The sequence below is a fragment of the Vipera ursinii genome (assembly GCF_947247035.1).
Source record: "Vipera ursinii genome assembly, chromosome: 8".
Classification (NCBI taxonomy): domain Eukaryota; kingdom Metazoa; phylum Chordata; class Lepidosauria; order Squamata; family Viperidae; genus Vipera; species Vipera ursinii.
Genome location: NC_139519.1, coordinates 10,166,087 through 10,186,312, shown reverse-complemented (window position 1 = coordinate 10,186,312; position 20,226 = coordinate 10,166,087). Strand labels below are relative to the sequence as shown.

The 20,226-nt window shown below is 38.5% G+C and overlaps 2 protein-coding genes across 2 annotated transcripts in view; both read right to left on the bottom strand.

Moving 5' to 3' along the window:
• Positions 1-20,226, bottom strand: part of LOC310643883 (zinc metalloproteinase-disintegrin-like protein H3) — a gene marked incomplete at its 5' end in the record, with an annotated part of 78,019 nt that overhangs the window by 27,742 nt on the left and 30,051 nt on the right.
• The window catches only part of LOC310643889 (zinc metalloproteinase-disintegrin-like NaMP), a 35,362-nt gene continuing 29,782 nt past the window's right edge, over positions 14,647-20,226 (bottom strand). Inside the window, exon 16 of the mRNA XM_083368554.1 lies at positions 14,647-14,765. Within this exon, the coding sequence (XP_083224680.1) occupies positions 14,694-14,765 (72 nt within the window). The 3' untranslated portion in view covers positions 14,647-14,693. The remainder of the gene's footprint in view (positions 14,766-20,226) is intronic.

The window sequence follows — 20,226 nt, the reverse complement described above, 5'->3', positions numbered from 1 at the left end:
TGATTCACACAATTCAGTAAACCATACTGCATTATGGTTTAGCATGTCCATTAGTCAAAAAGCTAAGCAAACTTAAATTTCTATGCAAAAGCAGCTTATTAGGAATTCCTTTCAGTTGAAATGCTACTTCACTGCCATCCTAATAGTTTTGCTGACTTTCATTTCTTTCACTTTCAAAAGAATCTATGGAGAGTCCGCAGCATCATAATTATCACTGGGGCACCTAACAACATGTATATAATTCAGTGATTTCAAAATTAGACTAATAGCTGAAAAATTTAGAGTTGGTCCCCATATGGACATTGAATGGTCACCTGATATTTGTTCCTTAACTTATTTTGTAAATGTGGCAGTCTGACACCTGCAAGTACTCTTGGATGTACAATCAGAACTGAGAGGAAGATTTGTTAGCAGATTAATGGAAGGGAGGGGTAAGGTTGCGCTTATAGTTGCAAGTGGAAACAAAACAATAAATTCAACTATCAATAACCACGGGGTATGGGAAAGAAACTGCTAGCCAAACACCTAAAGAATTGAGACAGAGACAGAGCAACAGAGCGACAGAGACAGACAGAGAGAGGGGGGGAGAGAGAGAGACAGACAGACAGACAGAGACCAGTATTTGGCCCGGGAAACGTGTCTTCTCAGACTAATGGCAGCCCCGGACAGAAGAATACATCTTCCTCATACCTATTTATGTACCTACCCATTTGTACCTGATGCTCCCAGAAACATGGGAAGGGTTCAACTCCACCTACTAGCAAGCAAGCTTACTATTCCTCTCTTGCTTAGAGCAGAGAATAAGCAGCAATTTCCCTTTCTTGTTTCCTATATTGTTCTCCATAAATTACTCCTGGTAAGGGCATCCCCATCTTTCCTTGCTATTTTTTTAAACAAACAAACAGGGCTACTGAAGTGAGCCTCTGACCCTTAATTGTGTTTGGCAACTTCTGAATCAATTGAGGGTCATTGTTTGCAATGATATGTGGGAATGATTTGGGAGGCAGGAAGACGAGCCATAGACTGGTCAACTGGCATCTAAAAAGTATCTCAGCCCACAGAAGGAAGGGACCTCCCTGGTTTTCTGCAGAGTAAAATGAAAGAAGGGAAGAAATAATTTAAGATAATAAAGAATCTTGCATTGAGAAAAGTTAGTGTCATGTTATCTAGAGTACAGTTTGAAGATTCTCTGTAACAATGATAGCACTAGCTTCTGTTTGGCTGAATAATGTACAATCTTAGGACTTTTCTCTCTTAGGATCTGCTCGTGTCTTGACAAAGTTTAAGCAAATACCAAGAAACCATTTAAGTCACTTTAGAACAAATGTGATCCTTGAGAGCATTCTTTTGCTAAATCTGTAGAAACTGAAGTGGAGCAAATTTTGACTAATTGTCAAAAATCAAACCCAAAACAAAACCAACAACATAACAATCTGTTGGATGCAATAGTTTTTTAGCAGTAAGAAACTGAACAAGGGAACCAAAGAGAACATCTTACCTTGATATGGAAAAACTGCTAAGCTTATAGTTACTAAGAGAACTTGCATCATTTTGGAGGCTGGATTTGGCTGGCAATCTCTTGCTGCTTTCAAGCCAACAGGAGCTCTTCCTCATTTGACAATTAGAAGCAAGGAAAGAGTCCTTCAAATTCATTCATGACCTTATATGAGAAGGTGTTTGATAAAAGATTTGCACAAATTCTGAGTTGTAACAATATTACTGGAGGGCCTTTTTCCAGCTGGCTTAGCGCATGTCACTCCAAAAATGACAGCTGGGAGGGTTCGTTCAAGGCATCCCTCAAAGCAAAAGCCCAAAGGAGGTGATTAATTGGTCACAGCAGAGCAATCCCTGGCTCACGTGTTAATGCAACTAAATTTGGGGCCTCTGGTGCATGGGGTCTTAAATGCCAAGAGTTGGTTTTTACAGTATTTTGTGAGTAAGAGGCACTTTTGGAGCAAACTAGTATCCTTTCAATATTGCTAGCATTGACTGAATCCATGCCAATGCATTTGCCTAAGGGATCCCTGATTTCACTACAGGGGAAAAAATCCTCTGTGCCATAATAGATTCTCACTTTGTAGAGAACTCAAGAACCTTTATTATCTCTTCATATAATTCCTTCAAAAGCCCCTCCATTTTCTGAAATAGGGGATTTATATGTTGATGCAAATATCAGCTGCAATAATATGCATTCAAAATGAGGACAATCAATTAGTGGAATGGCTTGCTTTCAGCATGGAAAGTTTTTCAGAAGAATTTGGACAACCCTTTTTCCTGGAATGGTACAGGATCTCCAGTTTGAGCAGGGGGCTGGACTAGAAGATCTCCATGATCCCTTTTATGCTATAAAGGCCATTTGAAGAGGAACTCTGGGATGAATCACAGAGCAGAGGGAATCATTGCAAATGCCTTAAGAGGACCCAGTGTTCCCTTATAATCTCTCCTTTTGTCTCCACCTGGGATAGAAATGTATAAAGGCACAATAAAGATGAGGGTGGAAAAAGGGGCACTACCCACCCTCCTGTTAAAGGCAAAGCAGAAATCTTTGGTGAATGAAACAGAAAAGAGGAAAATCTACTTTTGATTAGTCTGTTTGGCAATTTTTTTTTGGGGGGGGGGAAGTCCACAGTAGAAACAGCAGCTTCATTCCAAGAGCGCAAAGGCAAAAGAACCTGCTCTTCATTGAGAAACAAGGAGGTATGTGAGCCTTTGAAACTCTCTTTGGTGGCCATCTTGTTTTCTTTCAGAACTTCTGCCCTTGCCGTCCTCCCTTGAAATAACTCCAGACTAATTAAAATTGCAAAGCCTGTTAGGGGAAGAGCTATAAAAGTAGCCTGAAGCCATATCTTATGCTGAATTTAACCTCTCTGTTCAAGGGGAGGATAAATGATAAACCAGTATACATTCAGCAAATGTATACCTGATTTTAATGCTTTTCTCATCTCAGTTGGATGCTGAGTTCGATCTAAAATTTCTACATTCTTCTTTCATAATAGAAAAAAGCTTTTTCCTTTCCATCATCTTAAAAATGAGTTACCCAATGAGCTTTCTTGAAATGAGAACATGGTTCTGTTTTAAAGTGATCAAAGAATGAAGAGATTAAAAAATACAATATGCCATGACTGAGGTCATTCCTCATAGCTGCTACTCAACTGAACAAACTTACTCTCCTCCATTAATTTGTCGCTCTGTAGCTATATATTTTACTTTTGAAGGAGAGATCATGACTACCTCCAGTATGAAAACAAAACCTATACAGCAACTTTTCCTCAGAAATTCACTAGCTTAGTCCAATTATTTTTTTTGTTTTTTTTTCTACCTGAATTTTATTCCACTGGGTGAACATTTGTACAGATATATGTACTCTATGCATAAGAATTTTTCCTTAAGAATCTTTTGAATTATCTTTACTAATAGCCCCTTAGACTATTTTAGACTAATTGCCAATCAACTGGGCATCTCTCAACAGCCCTAAGCAGCGTGGTCAATGTATTTTAATTTAATAGCATCTGGAGGTCTTAGGATTTCCATCCCCTCTACAAAATTCATAAGGACTTATTGCCAAATTTTCAGCTTCAAGAACCCTTCAGCCCTCTTGGCTGATGTAGCAGTTCTTGTCTAGGTTGAAGTTGCCTCTTGCATGCCTTTCTCTATCTTGCATGCCTTTCTTTACAAGAGGAAGCTTCAGTACATCTCAATTATCTGTTTCTCTTTTCAGTTATATTAAGAGGTGAACCTCTTTATGTCCTTGTATTAGAGGTAGCAATCATAAATTATTCTCTTGCTTTGAGTGCAACAAATGCTCTTGGTTATGTGTGCTTGACAGGCCTCTTTAATTGTGATTGATAGGTTTTAGTGCTCCTGGAGCCATGCAATACATCCCACATTGCAGCTTTATGGGTTTCTTGACAAGCCATCATCATGATGGGCCATGAACAGGGACTGGCAGCTGATCTCAGACAGTGGGCCATTGATTTAGAGCTGTAAGCAGAGTCTCCAGCTCTACTCGTGGAGAATGAGTGGGCACCCATATACATTTTCTTAATAAATAAATAAATTCTCAGAAATCCCTTTTTGAGCTCCTCTGCACATATTCTCCAACTGGTTAGATATCTCAGTCACACAAGTATTCCAAAATTCAGAAGGACCTTATCCCTAGCACAATTCAACTCCCTCCCAACAGCAATTCCTGAAGGAGGATACAAAAAAATCCCTTTCGAACACAGACACTGTCCAAGTGGTAGAAAAATTTTGAATCGATGGAACGTGTTATTCTCTAATGTCTTCTCTGTGCAGGTGCTTGTCAAGAATTATTTCTATTATTTACTAAATAATCTGGTCATTCTGATTTGGTTCATTTCAAGATGTTATTATAATCATTGGATCAATCTTATTTTATAATCTTGACCATAGCCAAGTACTCTGTTATAATTTGTACAGAATGCCATATTTACTCTAATCCTTTTTAAATATTTTAGAACAATTATATTTTTTCCTTTTTATTCCTTTTTACCTGTGGTTGTTGTGTTGTATTTGCTTGTCTATTATTATCTTTTTTCATAATCTAGGAGTTATTAGGAACTAAATCAAATTATCTTGGTGAAAGAAAAGAAATATAAAGAGAAAACTCATCAATGTAATCTAAGAAAATTGCTGCATAAGAGCTATATTCAAGAATCTATTTTATTCTCTTACATTAATCTCCCTCATTTCCTCCATGGAGCTGAAGTGACATCACTTCTCATTTTACCTTCACAGCACCAATCTTGGGAGTTAATCTGGGCTAAGAAAAATAATTGTCCAAAGTCATCCAGTGAGATGCATGGTAACTGAAGACCTAAACATAGCTATCCTGAATCCAATCCAACATCTACATTTATATCACACTGAAAAGGATTCAAAAGTAAATTAAACATTAAAATTCCATTGGAAATTGTAGGATAGACCTTGGTAGATTTGCAAATGATTCAAAGCATGCTTGGATCATTCTTCCCTTTTGCAACTTAACCTTAAAAAAAAAGTTAGGCAGAGAACCTCAGAGAAGTATTCTCTCCAGGAAGTTAATATCCGTTTCACCCCACTCATCAGTTGATAGAAACATTTTTGTAAGGGAAGAAAAACTTAAAATATTTGTGTAGGCACAGAGTTTGCAGGCTGAAAGCCCTCCTGAGTCACAATGTCAATCGAAAAGGGAAGACAAGAAAGTTTCCTTTGTCATTCATGAGCTGTCAGTAAGATGTTTTCATCTGGATAAGAGGATGATGTTTACTGTAAAGGAGAAGACGCGGCTCCTTGGCAAGGCACAATATTCCATAACTGGCAGTAGCCATTTCAAATACACTTATAGCATTGTTGCACTGGGATTAAAGTCTTATTTTACTTGGAAAGTAGGCAATAAAGAAAGAAGGGCCAGATTTAAATCTGTCCCTGGAGACCTCTGAATATCAGCATTCTCCACAAAAATTTCATTTTTGATGTGTGCCATTGTGCCCACAGTAAAAAAAAATGGCAATAAAGGTTATCTTATCTATAATTTCAAAAGCTCTGACTGTGGCAGGACACCCTATACCAAGGGTGTCAAATGGCCAGCCCGCACCCACACACCCACCCCATTGCCAGCAACAGAAAAAACAAAAATATGTTGCATAACGTCACGCCCTAAACCATTATAGACAAATGGCTGTCCAATCTTTTCTTCAAAACCTTCGGTAATGGAGCACCCACAATTTTGAGAGGCAAACGGTTCGATTGTTCTCACTGTCAGGAAATGTTTCCTTAGTTCTAGATTGAATCTTTTTTTTAATGATCTTCCACCTGTTACATTTGTCCTGCCTTCAGCTGCTTGGAAGAATAAATTGACCTCTTCTTCTTTGTGACAGGCTGTCATATCACCCTTAGTTCTTCTCTTTGTTAGAAAAGGACATACCCAGTTCCCTCTTCTTTCATCATTTGATTTAGCCTCCAGACTCCCTTATCATCTTTGTTACTCTTCTCTTCTGTTCTCTTCTCATCTTGTCTTCTCTCAACACTTTTTGACCAGAACTGTAGATACTATTTCAATTGTGGTTTCACCAGGGCAGTATAAAGCAATATTATCATTTCTTGAAACGATCCCTCTGTTGATGCATAATAAGACTACATTAGTCTTTTTGGCAGTTGCAGCACACTGCTCACTCATACTTAAGCCTTGGTGGAGCAGTGGGCTAATGCCTCCTTAAGTAACACCAGCTGCCTGCAATTAGTGCAGGTTCGAGTCCCACCAGGCTCAAGGTTGACTCAGCCTTCCATCCTTCCGAGGTAGGTAAAATGAGGACCCAGATTGTTGGGGGCAATTAAGCTGACTTTGTAATAATGCCGCTTGGGGTGTGTGTGAAAGCCCTAATAAGCAGGCATATACATAGAATGAAGGCTATTGCTAAGCACATTGATTTGTGCTTTAGATTGTAAGCCGCCCTGAGTCTTCAGAGAAGGGCGGGATATAAATGTAATAAAAATAAAAATAAATAAAAAATAAATACTAGAACACCTAGATCTCAATCACAGTTGCTACTGTTGAGTCAGGTACCACCCAGTCTATATCTGTGCATTTGGTGCATTTTCTTGCCAATGTATAAGCCCTTATTCTGACCAAAGCATTACATTTTGTTGGACAGGGCCCAGTGTTCAAGTCTTTCACAGTCATTCTGAATCTTGAACTAATCTTCTAAAGTTTTGGCTATTCCCTCCAGCTTGGAGTTGCCTGCAAATTTGATGAGTTCCCCTTCTATTCATTCATCTAGATCACTTATGAAGATGCCAGAATTTTGAGATACCCCACTGCATACCTCCTGCCATGTGATGTAGTTCCATTGAGAACTACCTGCTTCCGGTTTGCCATCACAGCTGCTGCGGACGCTGAAGGCAAGCTCAGTCTTTCGCGTTTAGTTTCACACCACTGAGGGACTCTGAAAAGGGTCAAACGTCACCCTGTAGGGGCAACAATCAGGGAGGGGACCCCTGCTTGATCATGGCAGGGTGGCAGGCTTTCCACTCGATCTGGGGCAGCCCTCCAAACCAGTGGAGGAAAGACCAGCCATGGTAATATGTCCCCTCACTAGGCTGCAGACAGCCGAAGTCAAACTCGCCATCAAGCACTTCGAAAGCAATGTGGATGAACCTGGGTGAGATCCGATCTTCTCTTTACCCTAAGTATTTTCTTTTCCTGTAAAAGCTGCCTGAAGTATCGTTCCCCCTGTGAGGAGAGAGGGAAGGGAATTTCTATCCCACTTTCTAAGAATACCGGCGACTGACTATCCAGGGGAGTTAAAGCACTAAAAGAATATTTTTAATCTAATTGGATTTATATGTTCCTGAAACTTGGGGACCAAAATTTTTCCTATTTTTATTGGAGACTTTTGCTTTTATCTACAAAAAAAAGAAAGAAATAAAATTGGAAAAACGATTATAAAAATTTTGGATTTAAAAAAACTTTAAATGGCATCGGTGACATCGTGTGGCGATGTTTGGTATTACAACTTATTTCCTAAAAGAGAATTGGCTTGAAGCCCAGACCTTAGATAAGACTCTTCTGACCTTGGCACCACCTGTGAGAAACTCAGCTGTAAGAGAACAGCTGTAACTGGCCTACTTGAACTGCGAATATAAACCTTTACTGACTTTCAGAGTTATATGTGGGGAATTGCCTTCCTATCTCTTTTATTTGAGGAATATTGGTTACTATATGAGATGATGAAATATCTTGTACTATAAAATCTTGCTTGACAAACAACTCCTACTATAAAGACTATTTATAAATACATGAAAGAGATGGATAAGGACCAGGAAAATATTATTTCCGTGTTGAAAGCAATACATGAAACTATTCTTTCAGCTTGTGATGAAATAAGATGTTACAGGTAAGAACAAGATGTCAGCTTAGATATACAAACCCAAATTCCGACTACAACTAAAGAACTAACAATGCAGAAGGTAACAGAAGAAGTGGAACAATCAAATACCAAGACAGAGGACTCAATTCACCAACAAATACAGTCAATGGAATATCCAGAAAAGGGACTGACAACACTGAAAATGGAAAAGACTTTTTATATCAACCAGAAGAAATTTGAGGAGCAATTTTTTAATTATCCATTTCTGTTGAAAATCTGGGTTTTCCCTTATAAATAAGAAAAAAAAACAACCTGAAAATATTAAAATAACTTTGTGACTCAAAGGGAAGTTTAAAAAGGTAGAGGCGACACCGTGTGGTCATGGTTGGTATTTTAATCTGTTATTTTTCAGGGGCTTGGCTGACAGCCCAGGGAAATAGATAAGACATATAACCTTGAAAATTTTGAAACAACAGCTGTGAAAGGCTCCGTTTTCCTTACCCAGAAAAAAAACCTTTCCCTTTCTTTTGGATTGCTTAACTGTAAAGCCTGTAGTCTAAAATACTAATATGGAAGAAGATCAGGAACAAAGTCTTCTTATGGAGAAAAATCAACAAATTCTCTCTGTGTTGAAAACAATAATTCAAACTCTCATCACAGCCAATGAAAAATTAAGAGGCTATGGGAAGGAACAAAAAGAAAGCCTAGATATGAAAGCCTAAACTTTGACCACAACTATACAAAATACAATAAAAAAATGAAACATTCAAATACGACGACAGAAGAATTAACTGCTCAACACATATTGGCATTTGAAAATCTACAAAAGACAGCGACAACTTGGAAAAAGGAAAAGGTTTCCTATACAAATCAGAAGGAATTGGAGGATCCAGAAAAAGAACAGTTGGAAGAGAAGATAAACAGTTCAAAACAACCATGTCAATACAGAAGAATAAAGAGGCGACCCACCAGATCTACAAGTCCTCTCAAAAAAATGGTGACGGGATGGTTTTGCCAACATCAAATAATATATATAACATTACAAGAAGATTGGTTTGATGACCCAAAAACAAGGACTTGGAAGATGACTTGGCAAAGGAAAAAAGCTAGAATAAGACTGAAGAAGAATGGAGTTTTGACCATCTTATCAACATCTAAAACAGAATATACTTAATTAGATAAGATGTGCATGTTGAATATAAGACATTGTTATGAATTGAGATAAAGAAAAAAAATTGGTCATTAAAACAGTAGTATAAATACTAATAGCTAAATTTGAATATTGATTTGTGCATAAAGGTCATGTAAAGGTGAGTACGAAGTAGATAAGCTAAAAACTTATTTTTTTTATTAAAGAGTTTTACAAAAACAAAATTTTACAATATATCCCCAAATCCCTCCCACCCCAAACCCACCCACTTCCCCCCCCCACTTCCCAGAGCTAAATACAGGATTATAGTTACAATAATCATATTCTAAATAAAAATTATGCATAATATACAATTAACCAAATTCATGATGCGCTTTAACTCTCTTTTAACATAACTACAAACAACGTGCCAATAACAATATCCCACTAAAATCTACTCATAAGCTAAATGATACTTTTTAGTCCCATATTTGTTTTGAATATAATTTATCCATCTCCTCCAAACTGAAATATATCTTTCCTGTGAATGATCCTTTAGATAAGCAGAAATCTTAGACATTTCTGCAAGATTCGAAACTTTAAACACCCATTCTTCTACAGTGGGCAAACTATCCTTCTTCCAATATTGTCCCACCAGTAACCGTGCTGCCGTTATCATGTTCAACATCAAGTTAGTTTCTTTAACATCACAATCTACAACAATGCCCAATAAAAACAATTGCGGGGAAAACTTTATCTTTCTCTTAAAAATCTTTTGAATGTTCCACCAAATTTTAATCCAAAAAGCTTTTATATTTCTACAAGTCCACCACATGTGAAAATAAGTAGCTTCTAAACTACCACACCTCCAACATTTAGACTGTAGATTAGGATACATGTTGGACAGCTTCTTGGGATCCAGATGCCATCTATAAAACATTTTATAAAAATTTTCTCTTAAATTTTGAGCCTGGGTAAATTTAATATTTCTGACCCAAATTATCTCCCAGGTGTCCAACGAAATTGGTTCCTGAATATTTTGTGCCCACTTTATCATGCAGTCTTTAACCAGTTCCGTTTCCGAATCCAATTCAATTAAAGCATTATATATCCTCTTTATATGTGCACAATTTGAATCTCTAATTTGCTTTACTAAATTTTGATCTGTAGTTGTGATGCCAACCTTTTGATCTGACTTCCACCTAGCTTTCAATTGGGTATATTGAAACCAAGAGTAACTTATGTTTTCTTGTTTTAACTCCTCTGCTGGTTTAAGTTGCCAATCATTCCCTTGCAATCTAAGTAGTTCCTTATAAGAAACCATATCCATACTCACTCCCATAGATACGCCCTCTATCGCGTGTCCAGGAATTCCCCAAATCGGTATTTTATAATTTAACTTATAATAATACTTTTTCCAGACACACAATAAAGCACTTCTAAGAATATGAGATTTAAAAGCCCTAGATAAGCTAAAAACTTATTGATGAAAGTAATAAACAGGTCTATATGGAACATCAAGAATAAAAATTATTAGTTTAAGCATGAGATAGCAGATACCAAGAGGAAGAGAGAGGAAGCCTTGGTGGAGCAGTGGGCTAATGCCTCCTTAAGTAACACCAGCTGCCTGCAATTAGTGCAGGTTCGCATCCCACCAGGCTCAAGGTTGACTCAGCCTTCCATCCTTCCGAGGTAGGTAAAATGAGGACCCAGATTGTTTGGGGCAATAAGCTGACTTTGTAAAAATGCCGCTGGGGGGGGCAAAAGCCCTAATAAGCAGGCATATACATAGAATTGCTATTGCTAAGCACATTGATTTGTGCTTCTTAGATTGTAAGCCACCCTGAGTCTCCGGAGAACGGCGGGATATAAATGGGATTTTTAAAAAAGCATTAAATACTGAAATAAAAAGAAATTTTGATTACTACTTAAAAAATCAAAAACTAGCAGAAAGGAAGGATATCATATTGTATTACTACTTTGTTGATAGAGAGGGTGAGAGGTTAAATAGATAAGATATGTATTTTGAATATTAGATCTTGTGAAGAATAGTGATACAGCAGACATGTCAAACACAAGGCCCGGGGGCCGGATCCGGCCTACGAAGTGGTTTCATGTGGCCTGCGAAGCCATCCTGGAAACAGTGAGGGAATGGCCCCCACTGCCTTGGCCCTGGCCCAGAGACCCTCCTTCTGCCAGAGACCCTCAGATCTGTCCCACTCCTGCCCAGGCCCCCATAGGCACCCTTGTTGCAAACGATGTAGAGCTGGCCATGCCCACCCAGTAGGCCATACGCACTCTAGCCACGCCCACCCAGTAGGCCACGCCCACCCTGGCCATACCCACCCGGCCCCCGGAGGGCAACCGCAATGCTGATGCGGCCCTCAATAAAATTGAGTTTGACACCCCTGCGATACAGGAATTGGGAGTATATTAAAAATCTTAGGAATGATAAATATCAAACATTGAATTTAAATCTTAGTGGAAATTAAAACTGGAAAAATGTATTAGGTCATTGATTGTCTAAAAGATAGTATGCTAAAACAACTAGTATATAAACTAAAAACTATTGATATATGTAAGAAAAGTTATTTTCTGTGTGATTGATAGAATAAAACGTGTTATAAATCTACAAATAGACAGTATATATGAAGGGAAAAAGAGAGGAAATGTTTATGGTACTAATTTGAAATCTGTATTAATAATATTTGCATGTAATTGAATTACTACAACCCAGCCGCCACATTGCTTTTCAAATATGTGAATGTAATATTAGAAAATCAATAAAATTTGAAGAAAAAGAAAGAAAGAAAGAAATATGTGCATCCTTGACTGCCACTGATTCTAATGTTGCATAAGCACCATGTGTCACTTTACAGCTTTGGAAGATAAAATCAAAACAAGCAGAGAAAACAAAGATATAAAGAAACAGATCAGGGAATAAAATGGTTCCTTTCTACATTTATCCTTGGCATTAATCTCCTTTAATCTCATTTTGTCTGTTCCTTTCAATCAGATGCTGGCAAACGACACAAGGCAAAACAACTGTTAAAGAATTATTATGCTTACCCTTTTGGCAATGATTTATTATTATTGTTATTAAGGGTTTTTGTTTTTTTTAGGATACAGGCTTTTGCTACTGTAAAGCTGTTGTATTACAGTGCTAATACTACTGCTGTTTTTAAGCAACTGTTGCTCATGAATACTTTGGGGTCCTTTTGTCTTGCAGACATTTCATTACCAAACTAGGAAATATCGTCAATGATGGAAGTGAATGGGATTTGATCTCTATTTTTAGACAAGATGCTTTCCAAATTGGTGTGGATGGGAGTCTTCTTTGTAGCTCTTTGATAAGTTCCTTGATTGGGGTATTGTTTACTACTTGATGGTTGGTGTTGGTGTTTGCTGATTTGGTAGTTGATTGCTGGTGAGTAAATATTTTGTACTTTTTTGTTTCATTTTTGGAATTTTGATTTGTCTCTTTTCAAGGATGTGTAGATGATGTGTATCTCTTTGCTCCTGATGATGGCTGATTTGTTTCAGTACCACAATTCCAGGAATATGGAAGTATTTTTCAACTTGGCGTGATCTAGGATGCTCACACTCTCCCAGTTTAAACTATGGTTCAGCCCGTCCATGTGTTGCGCAGTTAAGGAGTTTTCATCCTGTCTTCTGACGGCTAGTTGGCATTCATGGATGTGCTCTGTAATAGACTATAAACAACAATCATATTAAAGGGTACAATAAAAGGGGGAAGTTAGACTTTTCTTTCCCTAAATTCTTATGACCGAAACTCTTGCTTTTCCTGGTTTACATTTCTTTCAGTTTATTCCCAAATCACATTGTATTTTTAATTCCACATTATGTACATTTTCCTACAGACTTTCTCCTAGTAATCTTATTTTGTATACTTTTTTATATTCTCTCTTCCCACTCCAATCATTGACAATTTATAGATTATTTTCCCTAATATAAAGTAGCGTTGAGCAGACTTTCACCCAAAGTATACAAATGTATAATAGGGTGATCATTTGTTTGTTATGTATGCTTTTTGATAACTAATTCCTCTAGCAGTGAACTGAATCACAACATTCAGAATATTGCAGATTTCAGAATATAACAGCATTGCATTATTCTAAAAAGAATAAATCGGGTCTTATTTTCCCATTCAAAGTAGGTTTAGGAAAATAAATGGAGTAAAACGTAAATATAAAGGAACAAAGTTTTCAGTCCACGTTGCAGTCCTCCTGCTCTAAGTGGTAAAGCCAAATATAATGTTCACCATACAGGTTATGCCATGGGAGGCTGACCCTTCTACAGTGTTTTTCAACCTCAGCAAGTTTAAGCTGTGTAGACTTCAGCTCCCAGAATTCCCCAGTCAACATGCTAACTCGAGTTGTTGAGGATTTTCTCCATCCCATTTTATCTCCTATATTTTACTGTTTATTCTGCACCATAACTCATTTTATCAGTAATCTAAAAAAACCCTTCTCTTTTCCATACAAAATGATTAATTATTTCAAGCCACTGTTGTTTTTTTTCAAAAAAATCTATTAGGGTCCTTGAGAAAGGAAGGTACGATGATGATGATGATGATAATGATGATGATGATGATGATGACCATGACGATGATGCTAGCAGCAACCCGTGTCAACCATCAGTGCCAGTCAATTTGAATGTGATAACATTCTGGAACACAGTTAAAGTCTATGAATTACGTCAGATTACATTAAATCTTTCTAAGGCTTTGCTTTCCTGAAAATATGATTCCCACAGCAATTGATTCTTTTTTAAAAAAAAAAGAACACTACTCATAGATTGGTTTTGGTGCCAGACTGTCTGAGGATTTTGTAGTGGACTTGAGAATTATTTGTACATTTACAGTGACAATTCACCCTTCAAATCCTTGCACTTTGATGTCTTTGATTTCACTTGCTTTTGCATGGTTTACTGTACTGGACTTAAAGGATGGCTTCTTCTCTATTCCCCTTCAAGTGGATAGTGAGGAGTTATTTGCTTTTCAATGGTCTGACAATGAATATGTACAGGGAACTTAGCTATACTGGATTGAATTACCCCAAAGACTTGAAAATAGCCCAGCCATTTTTAGATGGATCCCCCAACCAAGAACAAATAGCTCTGTGTTGCTATATGTGGATAATTTATTGTTAGGGGCTCCGTCTGAGACAGAATTTGAATTTTCTAGGTAACTGAATAAGCTAAATCCAGCCGCTTTAATGCCAATAGATAATTCACCTAATGATTTCCATCATAATTGCATGCAAGCTCTTACTCCAGCAGACGTGATTTGAAAAATCAGCCTTTACAAAATGCAGAATCACAAATAGTTTGAGTGAAGCAGCTACATCTAGGAAAGCCAGAGTGAAATTTTGGGACAGGAAGCATTGACTTTGAATCTGCCAGCTCAAAAAGCGGACCTTGTTGCATTAAAACATGCTCTGCAATAGGCAAAAAGTAAAATGCCCAATATTTTTCTTGACAACAAATATGCTCTTAGTGTTGTATGTGCCCGTGGAGCTTTGTGGCTGGAAAAAGGTAGTCAGAATAAATATGGAGTAATTTTGAAAATTTTAGATGCCATCTGGAATCTAAGAGTGATTGACTTGGGTGATGAATAAGGATGGTCTATTTGGGTTCAAGGGAAGTCAAACTCTCTGGAAGGTGGATCTCGAAAATCAAATTTGAGAGAAGCTAATGGCTGATGCGTACATTGTCTTCACATCAACACACTGCCCCTTATTGCAGACCTGTAAGTCAAAGTAAAAGATTATCAATAGATTAAGACCACAGTTTCTTGTACAATTAAATTCTGTCATTCCCTAGAAGAAAACCAAGATATTCAATAAACCTTTTTCTTGTTCTGCATTGTATAAAAAGACAGGGGGAAGTGATTCCTGATCCTTTAAGATAAACTTTGGGGTTGCTTCAGCATTTCTGAGTGGCTTCATTTTTAGGTCACAACCAGCTCTGCCCTGTTTTTCTCATTTCTCTCTTCTACCTTCCCTATGGAGACACCTAGAAGTCTAGAGAAAGGACTGACTCTTGACAGTCTATCCAGAAGATGCTGTGAGAGAGAAGCACAAGGCTCTGAGAAGGCCAGGCATTTTGTTCTTGGAAAAAAGAAACAGCCCTGGACATCCACCTCATTTTGTTGTGGTTGTTGTTTGAAGAAAAAAACAGCAAAAGAAAAAGGCAGCTAGATGAACCTTCTCCACAGAGTCATTGTAATGTGGAAAATCTAAACTGGTTTTCAGCAAGATCCATTACAAAATCATTTTACTGATGACCCTTTGGAATCTTACTTTAGAGTACATAAAGGTAAAGGTAAAGGTTCCCCCGCACATGCGTGCTAGTCGTTTCCGACTCTAGGGGCCGGTGCTCATCTCCGTTTCAAAGCCGAAGAGCCAGCGCTTGTCTGAGGACATCTCCGTGGTCATGTGGCCAGCATGACTAGACGCCAAAGGCGCACGGAACGCTGTTACCTTCCCACCATAGGGGTCCCTATTTTTCTACTTGCATTTTTACATGCTTTTGAACTGCTAGGTTGGCAGAAGCTGGGACGAGTAACAGGTGCTCACTCTGTTATGCGGCACTCGAGATTCGACCCGCCAAACTGCCGACCTTCTGATCGACAAGCTCAGCGTCCTAACCCACTGAGCCACCGCGTCCCTTTGAGTACATAGTTTAGAGCTAATCTTTTACTAACCATTCCTTCGCCACATTTTGTTCCATTATCAACCATTCCATCCTCTGCATCATATTTTGAAAAGCTGCCTTTGCATGAATCATATGTGAACAGGTTTCCAGTTGAAGGCCAATATGTACCACCTGTGCAGAATAACCTGCCACATGATATATCCCTGAAAAAGAAAGAGTCAAGTTCTTCTAATAAACAAGATTGAATTGAAAAGAGGTCTGTTCCTTTGCTCATTTGCAAGTAGGCCCTTTCCACTGGAAGAAGTGGGGTAGGTTAGTCCCAACAGGACAAGGTGGTATCTCAGTTATCCTGGACCCCCATCATAGAGGGCTTTAAAAGTAATGACCAACACCTTGAGTTGGACCTAGAAGTAAACTGGCAACTGTCATAGCTCCATGTTCAGAGGAGGAGTTGGAACAGGGACCATCCAACAGGGATGACAAATCTCTCTTGGCATTTTGGAGAGACCAGGGGCTGAGGACAATGCTGTCTCAGGCCCCTCAGGCATTGGGAGAGGTGGTCAACCAGACAGAGAGCTGCCTGCCCTCACGGACACAGGAGAGGATTGGCTACTGACAGGCAGTGGTGCTAAAAGGTAGCACATCCCCTCTGATGAGGAACATCTGCCTCCCCCACCGAATCCAAGGACACAGAGAGCAGAGCGTAGGCAAGCTCAGAAGAAGGCTGTGAGGCTACTCAGGAGAAGGTTATCCCTCCCCTCCTCAGAAGGAACACCTGGAATGGATTGAGCTGTGGAAAGTTAGTGTTTGTCAGGAACAATTGTTTCTGTTGCCTTTCAATCCCCCCCCCCCACTTTGACTCATGCCTTTTGCCTTGTACCTTGCCCTTACCTTGAGGACAAGGTCTTCTCTTTTGTCTTGTGCCTGGACTTTGCCTTGTGTGAGCATGTTCCTACTCTGTGGACTTCCTCTGCTATGTATGTTGTTTGGGGGACTGAGGGTGGCTGCCTTTGGGTAGCATGGGGTGGAGCCTTACCAGTCATTGGAGGGCCATTTGTTGGACCATTAATTAGAGCAATGAAGAACTCTGAAGAGGTCTCTGCCTCGCCTTGATCACCTGGGTCATAACAGCAACTTATGCAGCTCATGTAACAATGGTGTCACATGTGCCACACAAGGGACCTCCAAAACTAAGCTTGTAAGCCGCTCTGAGTCTTCGGAGAAGGGCGGGATATAAATGGAATTAAAATAAAATAAATAAATAAATAAAACTGTGAGCACCACTGCATTCTGTACCAGTTGTACCTTCCAAATACTCTCAAATGTTAGCTTTATGAAGCAATCCAACTGGGAGATGACCAGGGCATGAGTGGCTTTGCTAACAGTCAGTTGTTCTTGAGTTAAACTTTATGTCTGTGTGTTTTATTTAAAGATGGAGAACCAGAAGTTTGCCCAGCCTTAAAGTGAACTGAGTTGCCTTTAACAGGTAACTGAAAAATCTCACAAGATGTTTCAAGGTTTGGGGGAGGGGGGGATCGAGAAGCATAATTTCTGTATCTCCAACTAGCTCACATGATTTCCCTGTTTTTGGGGAAATGAAAATTATTTGAGTCAGGATTCTTATCTTCAGAGCAGATAACACATCTATTATCTACCTGGAAAACTCCTAAAGCAGATTTAGGAGGCTTGATTTTTTTTCCAGATCTCTAACCTAAATTTTCCATAATCTGTGACTACTGAATGGTGGGGGGATGATGTGAGTTAAATTTAAGGTCAAGGCAGCTGTGCTAAACAAGAGAGAGGGAAATTGTCCTGAAAAAATGCCTATTATTCTATTTCAATTTAATAAATAAAAGAGAGAATTAAGATTTAAATAATGGTGTATAAAATAAGGAATGCCCTTGTTCTAATAGAAAAAAAAATGGCACAGGGTTCTCTGTGTTTGTGTAAGAGGTAGAGGCAGAGTTTGGGTTTATACACATCAATAAGAGATAATGTGGCTTATTGTTGGTTTGCGTTCAACATGTGGTGCAAATTTAGCCACTGTGGTTTCTAATTCATGGTTTATGACTAAGTGAAATTCATAATCTCACCAACCAGGTTTTCTTCAATAATATGAGTTAAACAACATGGGTGATGTCAACCCAGAGAGAAAAGTTGTGGTAGTGGTAGTCCTTGACTTATGACCATAACTGGGTCTAGAATATCCATTGGTAAGCAAGGTTGTTATTAAGTGAGTTGCATCTGATTTGATGTCTTTTTTTTGCCATGGTTGCTAAGTAACTCACTAAAATTGTTAAGTGAATCACACGGTTGTTAAGCAAATCCAACTTCCCCCATTGACTTTGCTTGTTGGAAGCTGTCTGGGAAGGTCACAAATGGTGATCATATGACCTCAGGACACTGCAGCCCTTGTAAAGGTAAGTTGGTTGCCAAATCCCTGAGTTTTGATCATGTGACTATTCTGAGAAACCTGTAAGGACAAGGACCAATTGTAACTCTCTTCTTTCAGTATTGTAATTCTGAAGTCGTTAAACAAATGTTCTTTCTCATACAATCTTTTAAAAGGCACTTCTATCCTCATGGCACTCATTTCATACCCCACTTTTGCTTCAGCTTGTAACCCAAGATGGAAAACAAAGGAAAATTAGCCATTCAGAAATTGGCACACACTTCTGTTGTTTTAGCTGGGTGGCAGAACCATGGTCCCACAGATGTGGAGCTGAAACCATTTTTTATTATCCTTAAATGACACCATCCTCATAGCAGGAAATAATTCAGACCACTTACTTTGGTTTGCATGCAATATTTACTTCATTTTCCTGCTTGCTCATATTTAAGTAATTGTCCACTAGGACTCCAAGATACCTCTTGCAGTTATTACTATTGAGCCAGGTCCCCCTTATGCTATACATCAGCATTTGGTTTTTCTTGCCTAAATACACAAAAAATCTGTATGACTGTGTAGTATGGTGGAAGCTTGTTATGCACTTATGGGAATTCATGCTCTGACAAAACTAGTGAAAATCTGAGAAGCTTTGCTCCTACAGATGAGGTAGCTAGTTCAGATCGCAGGTTTTGAATGCAGTTTGAAATTATATTTATTTAGATAATTTTCTCATCCAGTCTGGAGAATTATCATTTAGATTTTTCTGCTGTAGGTTGTTCACCCATCTTTCTTAATTTCTGAGCTTCATCCTGTAAACTTTGCAATCAGACAGATAGTCCGGAGCCTGGTTTAAACCCATTAATAATATGAGATTTAAATTCATAAAAAGATTTCTAATGCTTAACTTTCCTGAAAATATGATTCCCACAGGCAATGGATTATTTTTTTAAAAAAAAATAACTTTACTTATTGATTGCTTTGGGTGCCAGAATGTCTGAGGATTTTGTACTGCTAGGTTAAAGCTTTCATAATTAATGTATACAGTATGTGTGCAAGGAGACGTGGACATAGATTCATAATTAGTTTAAATGAAGTTTGAAGTGTGACATGAGGGAGGCAATATGTTATAGTAGTGTAAGGGTCTTAGTTATGTTTTACTTTGGTTCTTTGTGGGGTAAATTCTGGTTGTCCTTTTGCCCCTCCCCATCCAAGGGTCTGGGCTTCAGGCAATCCAGGATGAGTTAAATATATTCCTCCTGTGGAAATTGCCCTGAAACCAGGAGAGGAACCTGTGCAAATTGAACAGTATGCTTTTTCTGGGAAAGCTAGAGCAGGACTGAGGCCAATCATGAACCATTTCCTACAGTATGATCTTTTGAAGAAAGGGAAAACTTCTTTGAATAGTTTAATTCTGCCAGTTAAGAAATGTAATGTTTCTTTTCATCTGGATTTGAGAATTATCATTTTACTCAGTGACAATTCACCATACAGTGCCAAATCCTTATACTGTGATGTTGTTGATTTCACCTGCTTTTGCGTGGTTTATTATATTGCACTTAAAGGACACCCGTTTCTGTATTCCTCTTCAAGCAGACAGCCAGAGATTGCTTGCTTTCCAGCGGTTTGACACTGAATAACAGAATAAGAGAGTTGGAAGGGACCTTGGAGGTCTTCTAGTCCAACCCCCTGCTCAGGCAAGAAACCTTATACCATTTCTGACAAATGGTTGTCCAATCTCTTCCCAAAAACTTCCAGTGTGGGAGCATTCACCACTTCTGGAGGAAGCTGTTCCATTGATTAATTGTTCTCACTGTCAGGAAATTTCTCCTTAGTTCTAGGTTGTTTCTCTCCTTGATTAATTTCCATCCATTGCTTCTTCAGGTGCTTTGGAGAATAGGTTGACTCCCTCTTCTTTATGGCAACCCCTGAGATATGGGAACACTGCTATCATGTCACCCCTAGTCCTTCTCTTCATTAAATTAGACATAGCCAATTTCAGCAACTGTTCTTTATATGTTTTAGCCTCCATTCCCCTACTCATCTTTGTTGTTTTTCTATGCACTCTTTCTACTCTAGAAAGAGTGTTTTTACATCATGGTGACCAAAACTGGATTCGGTATTCTAACTGTGGATTTACCAAGGGATTATAAAGTGGTATTAAC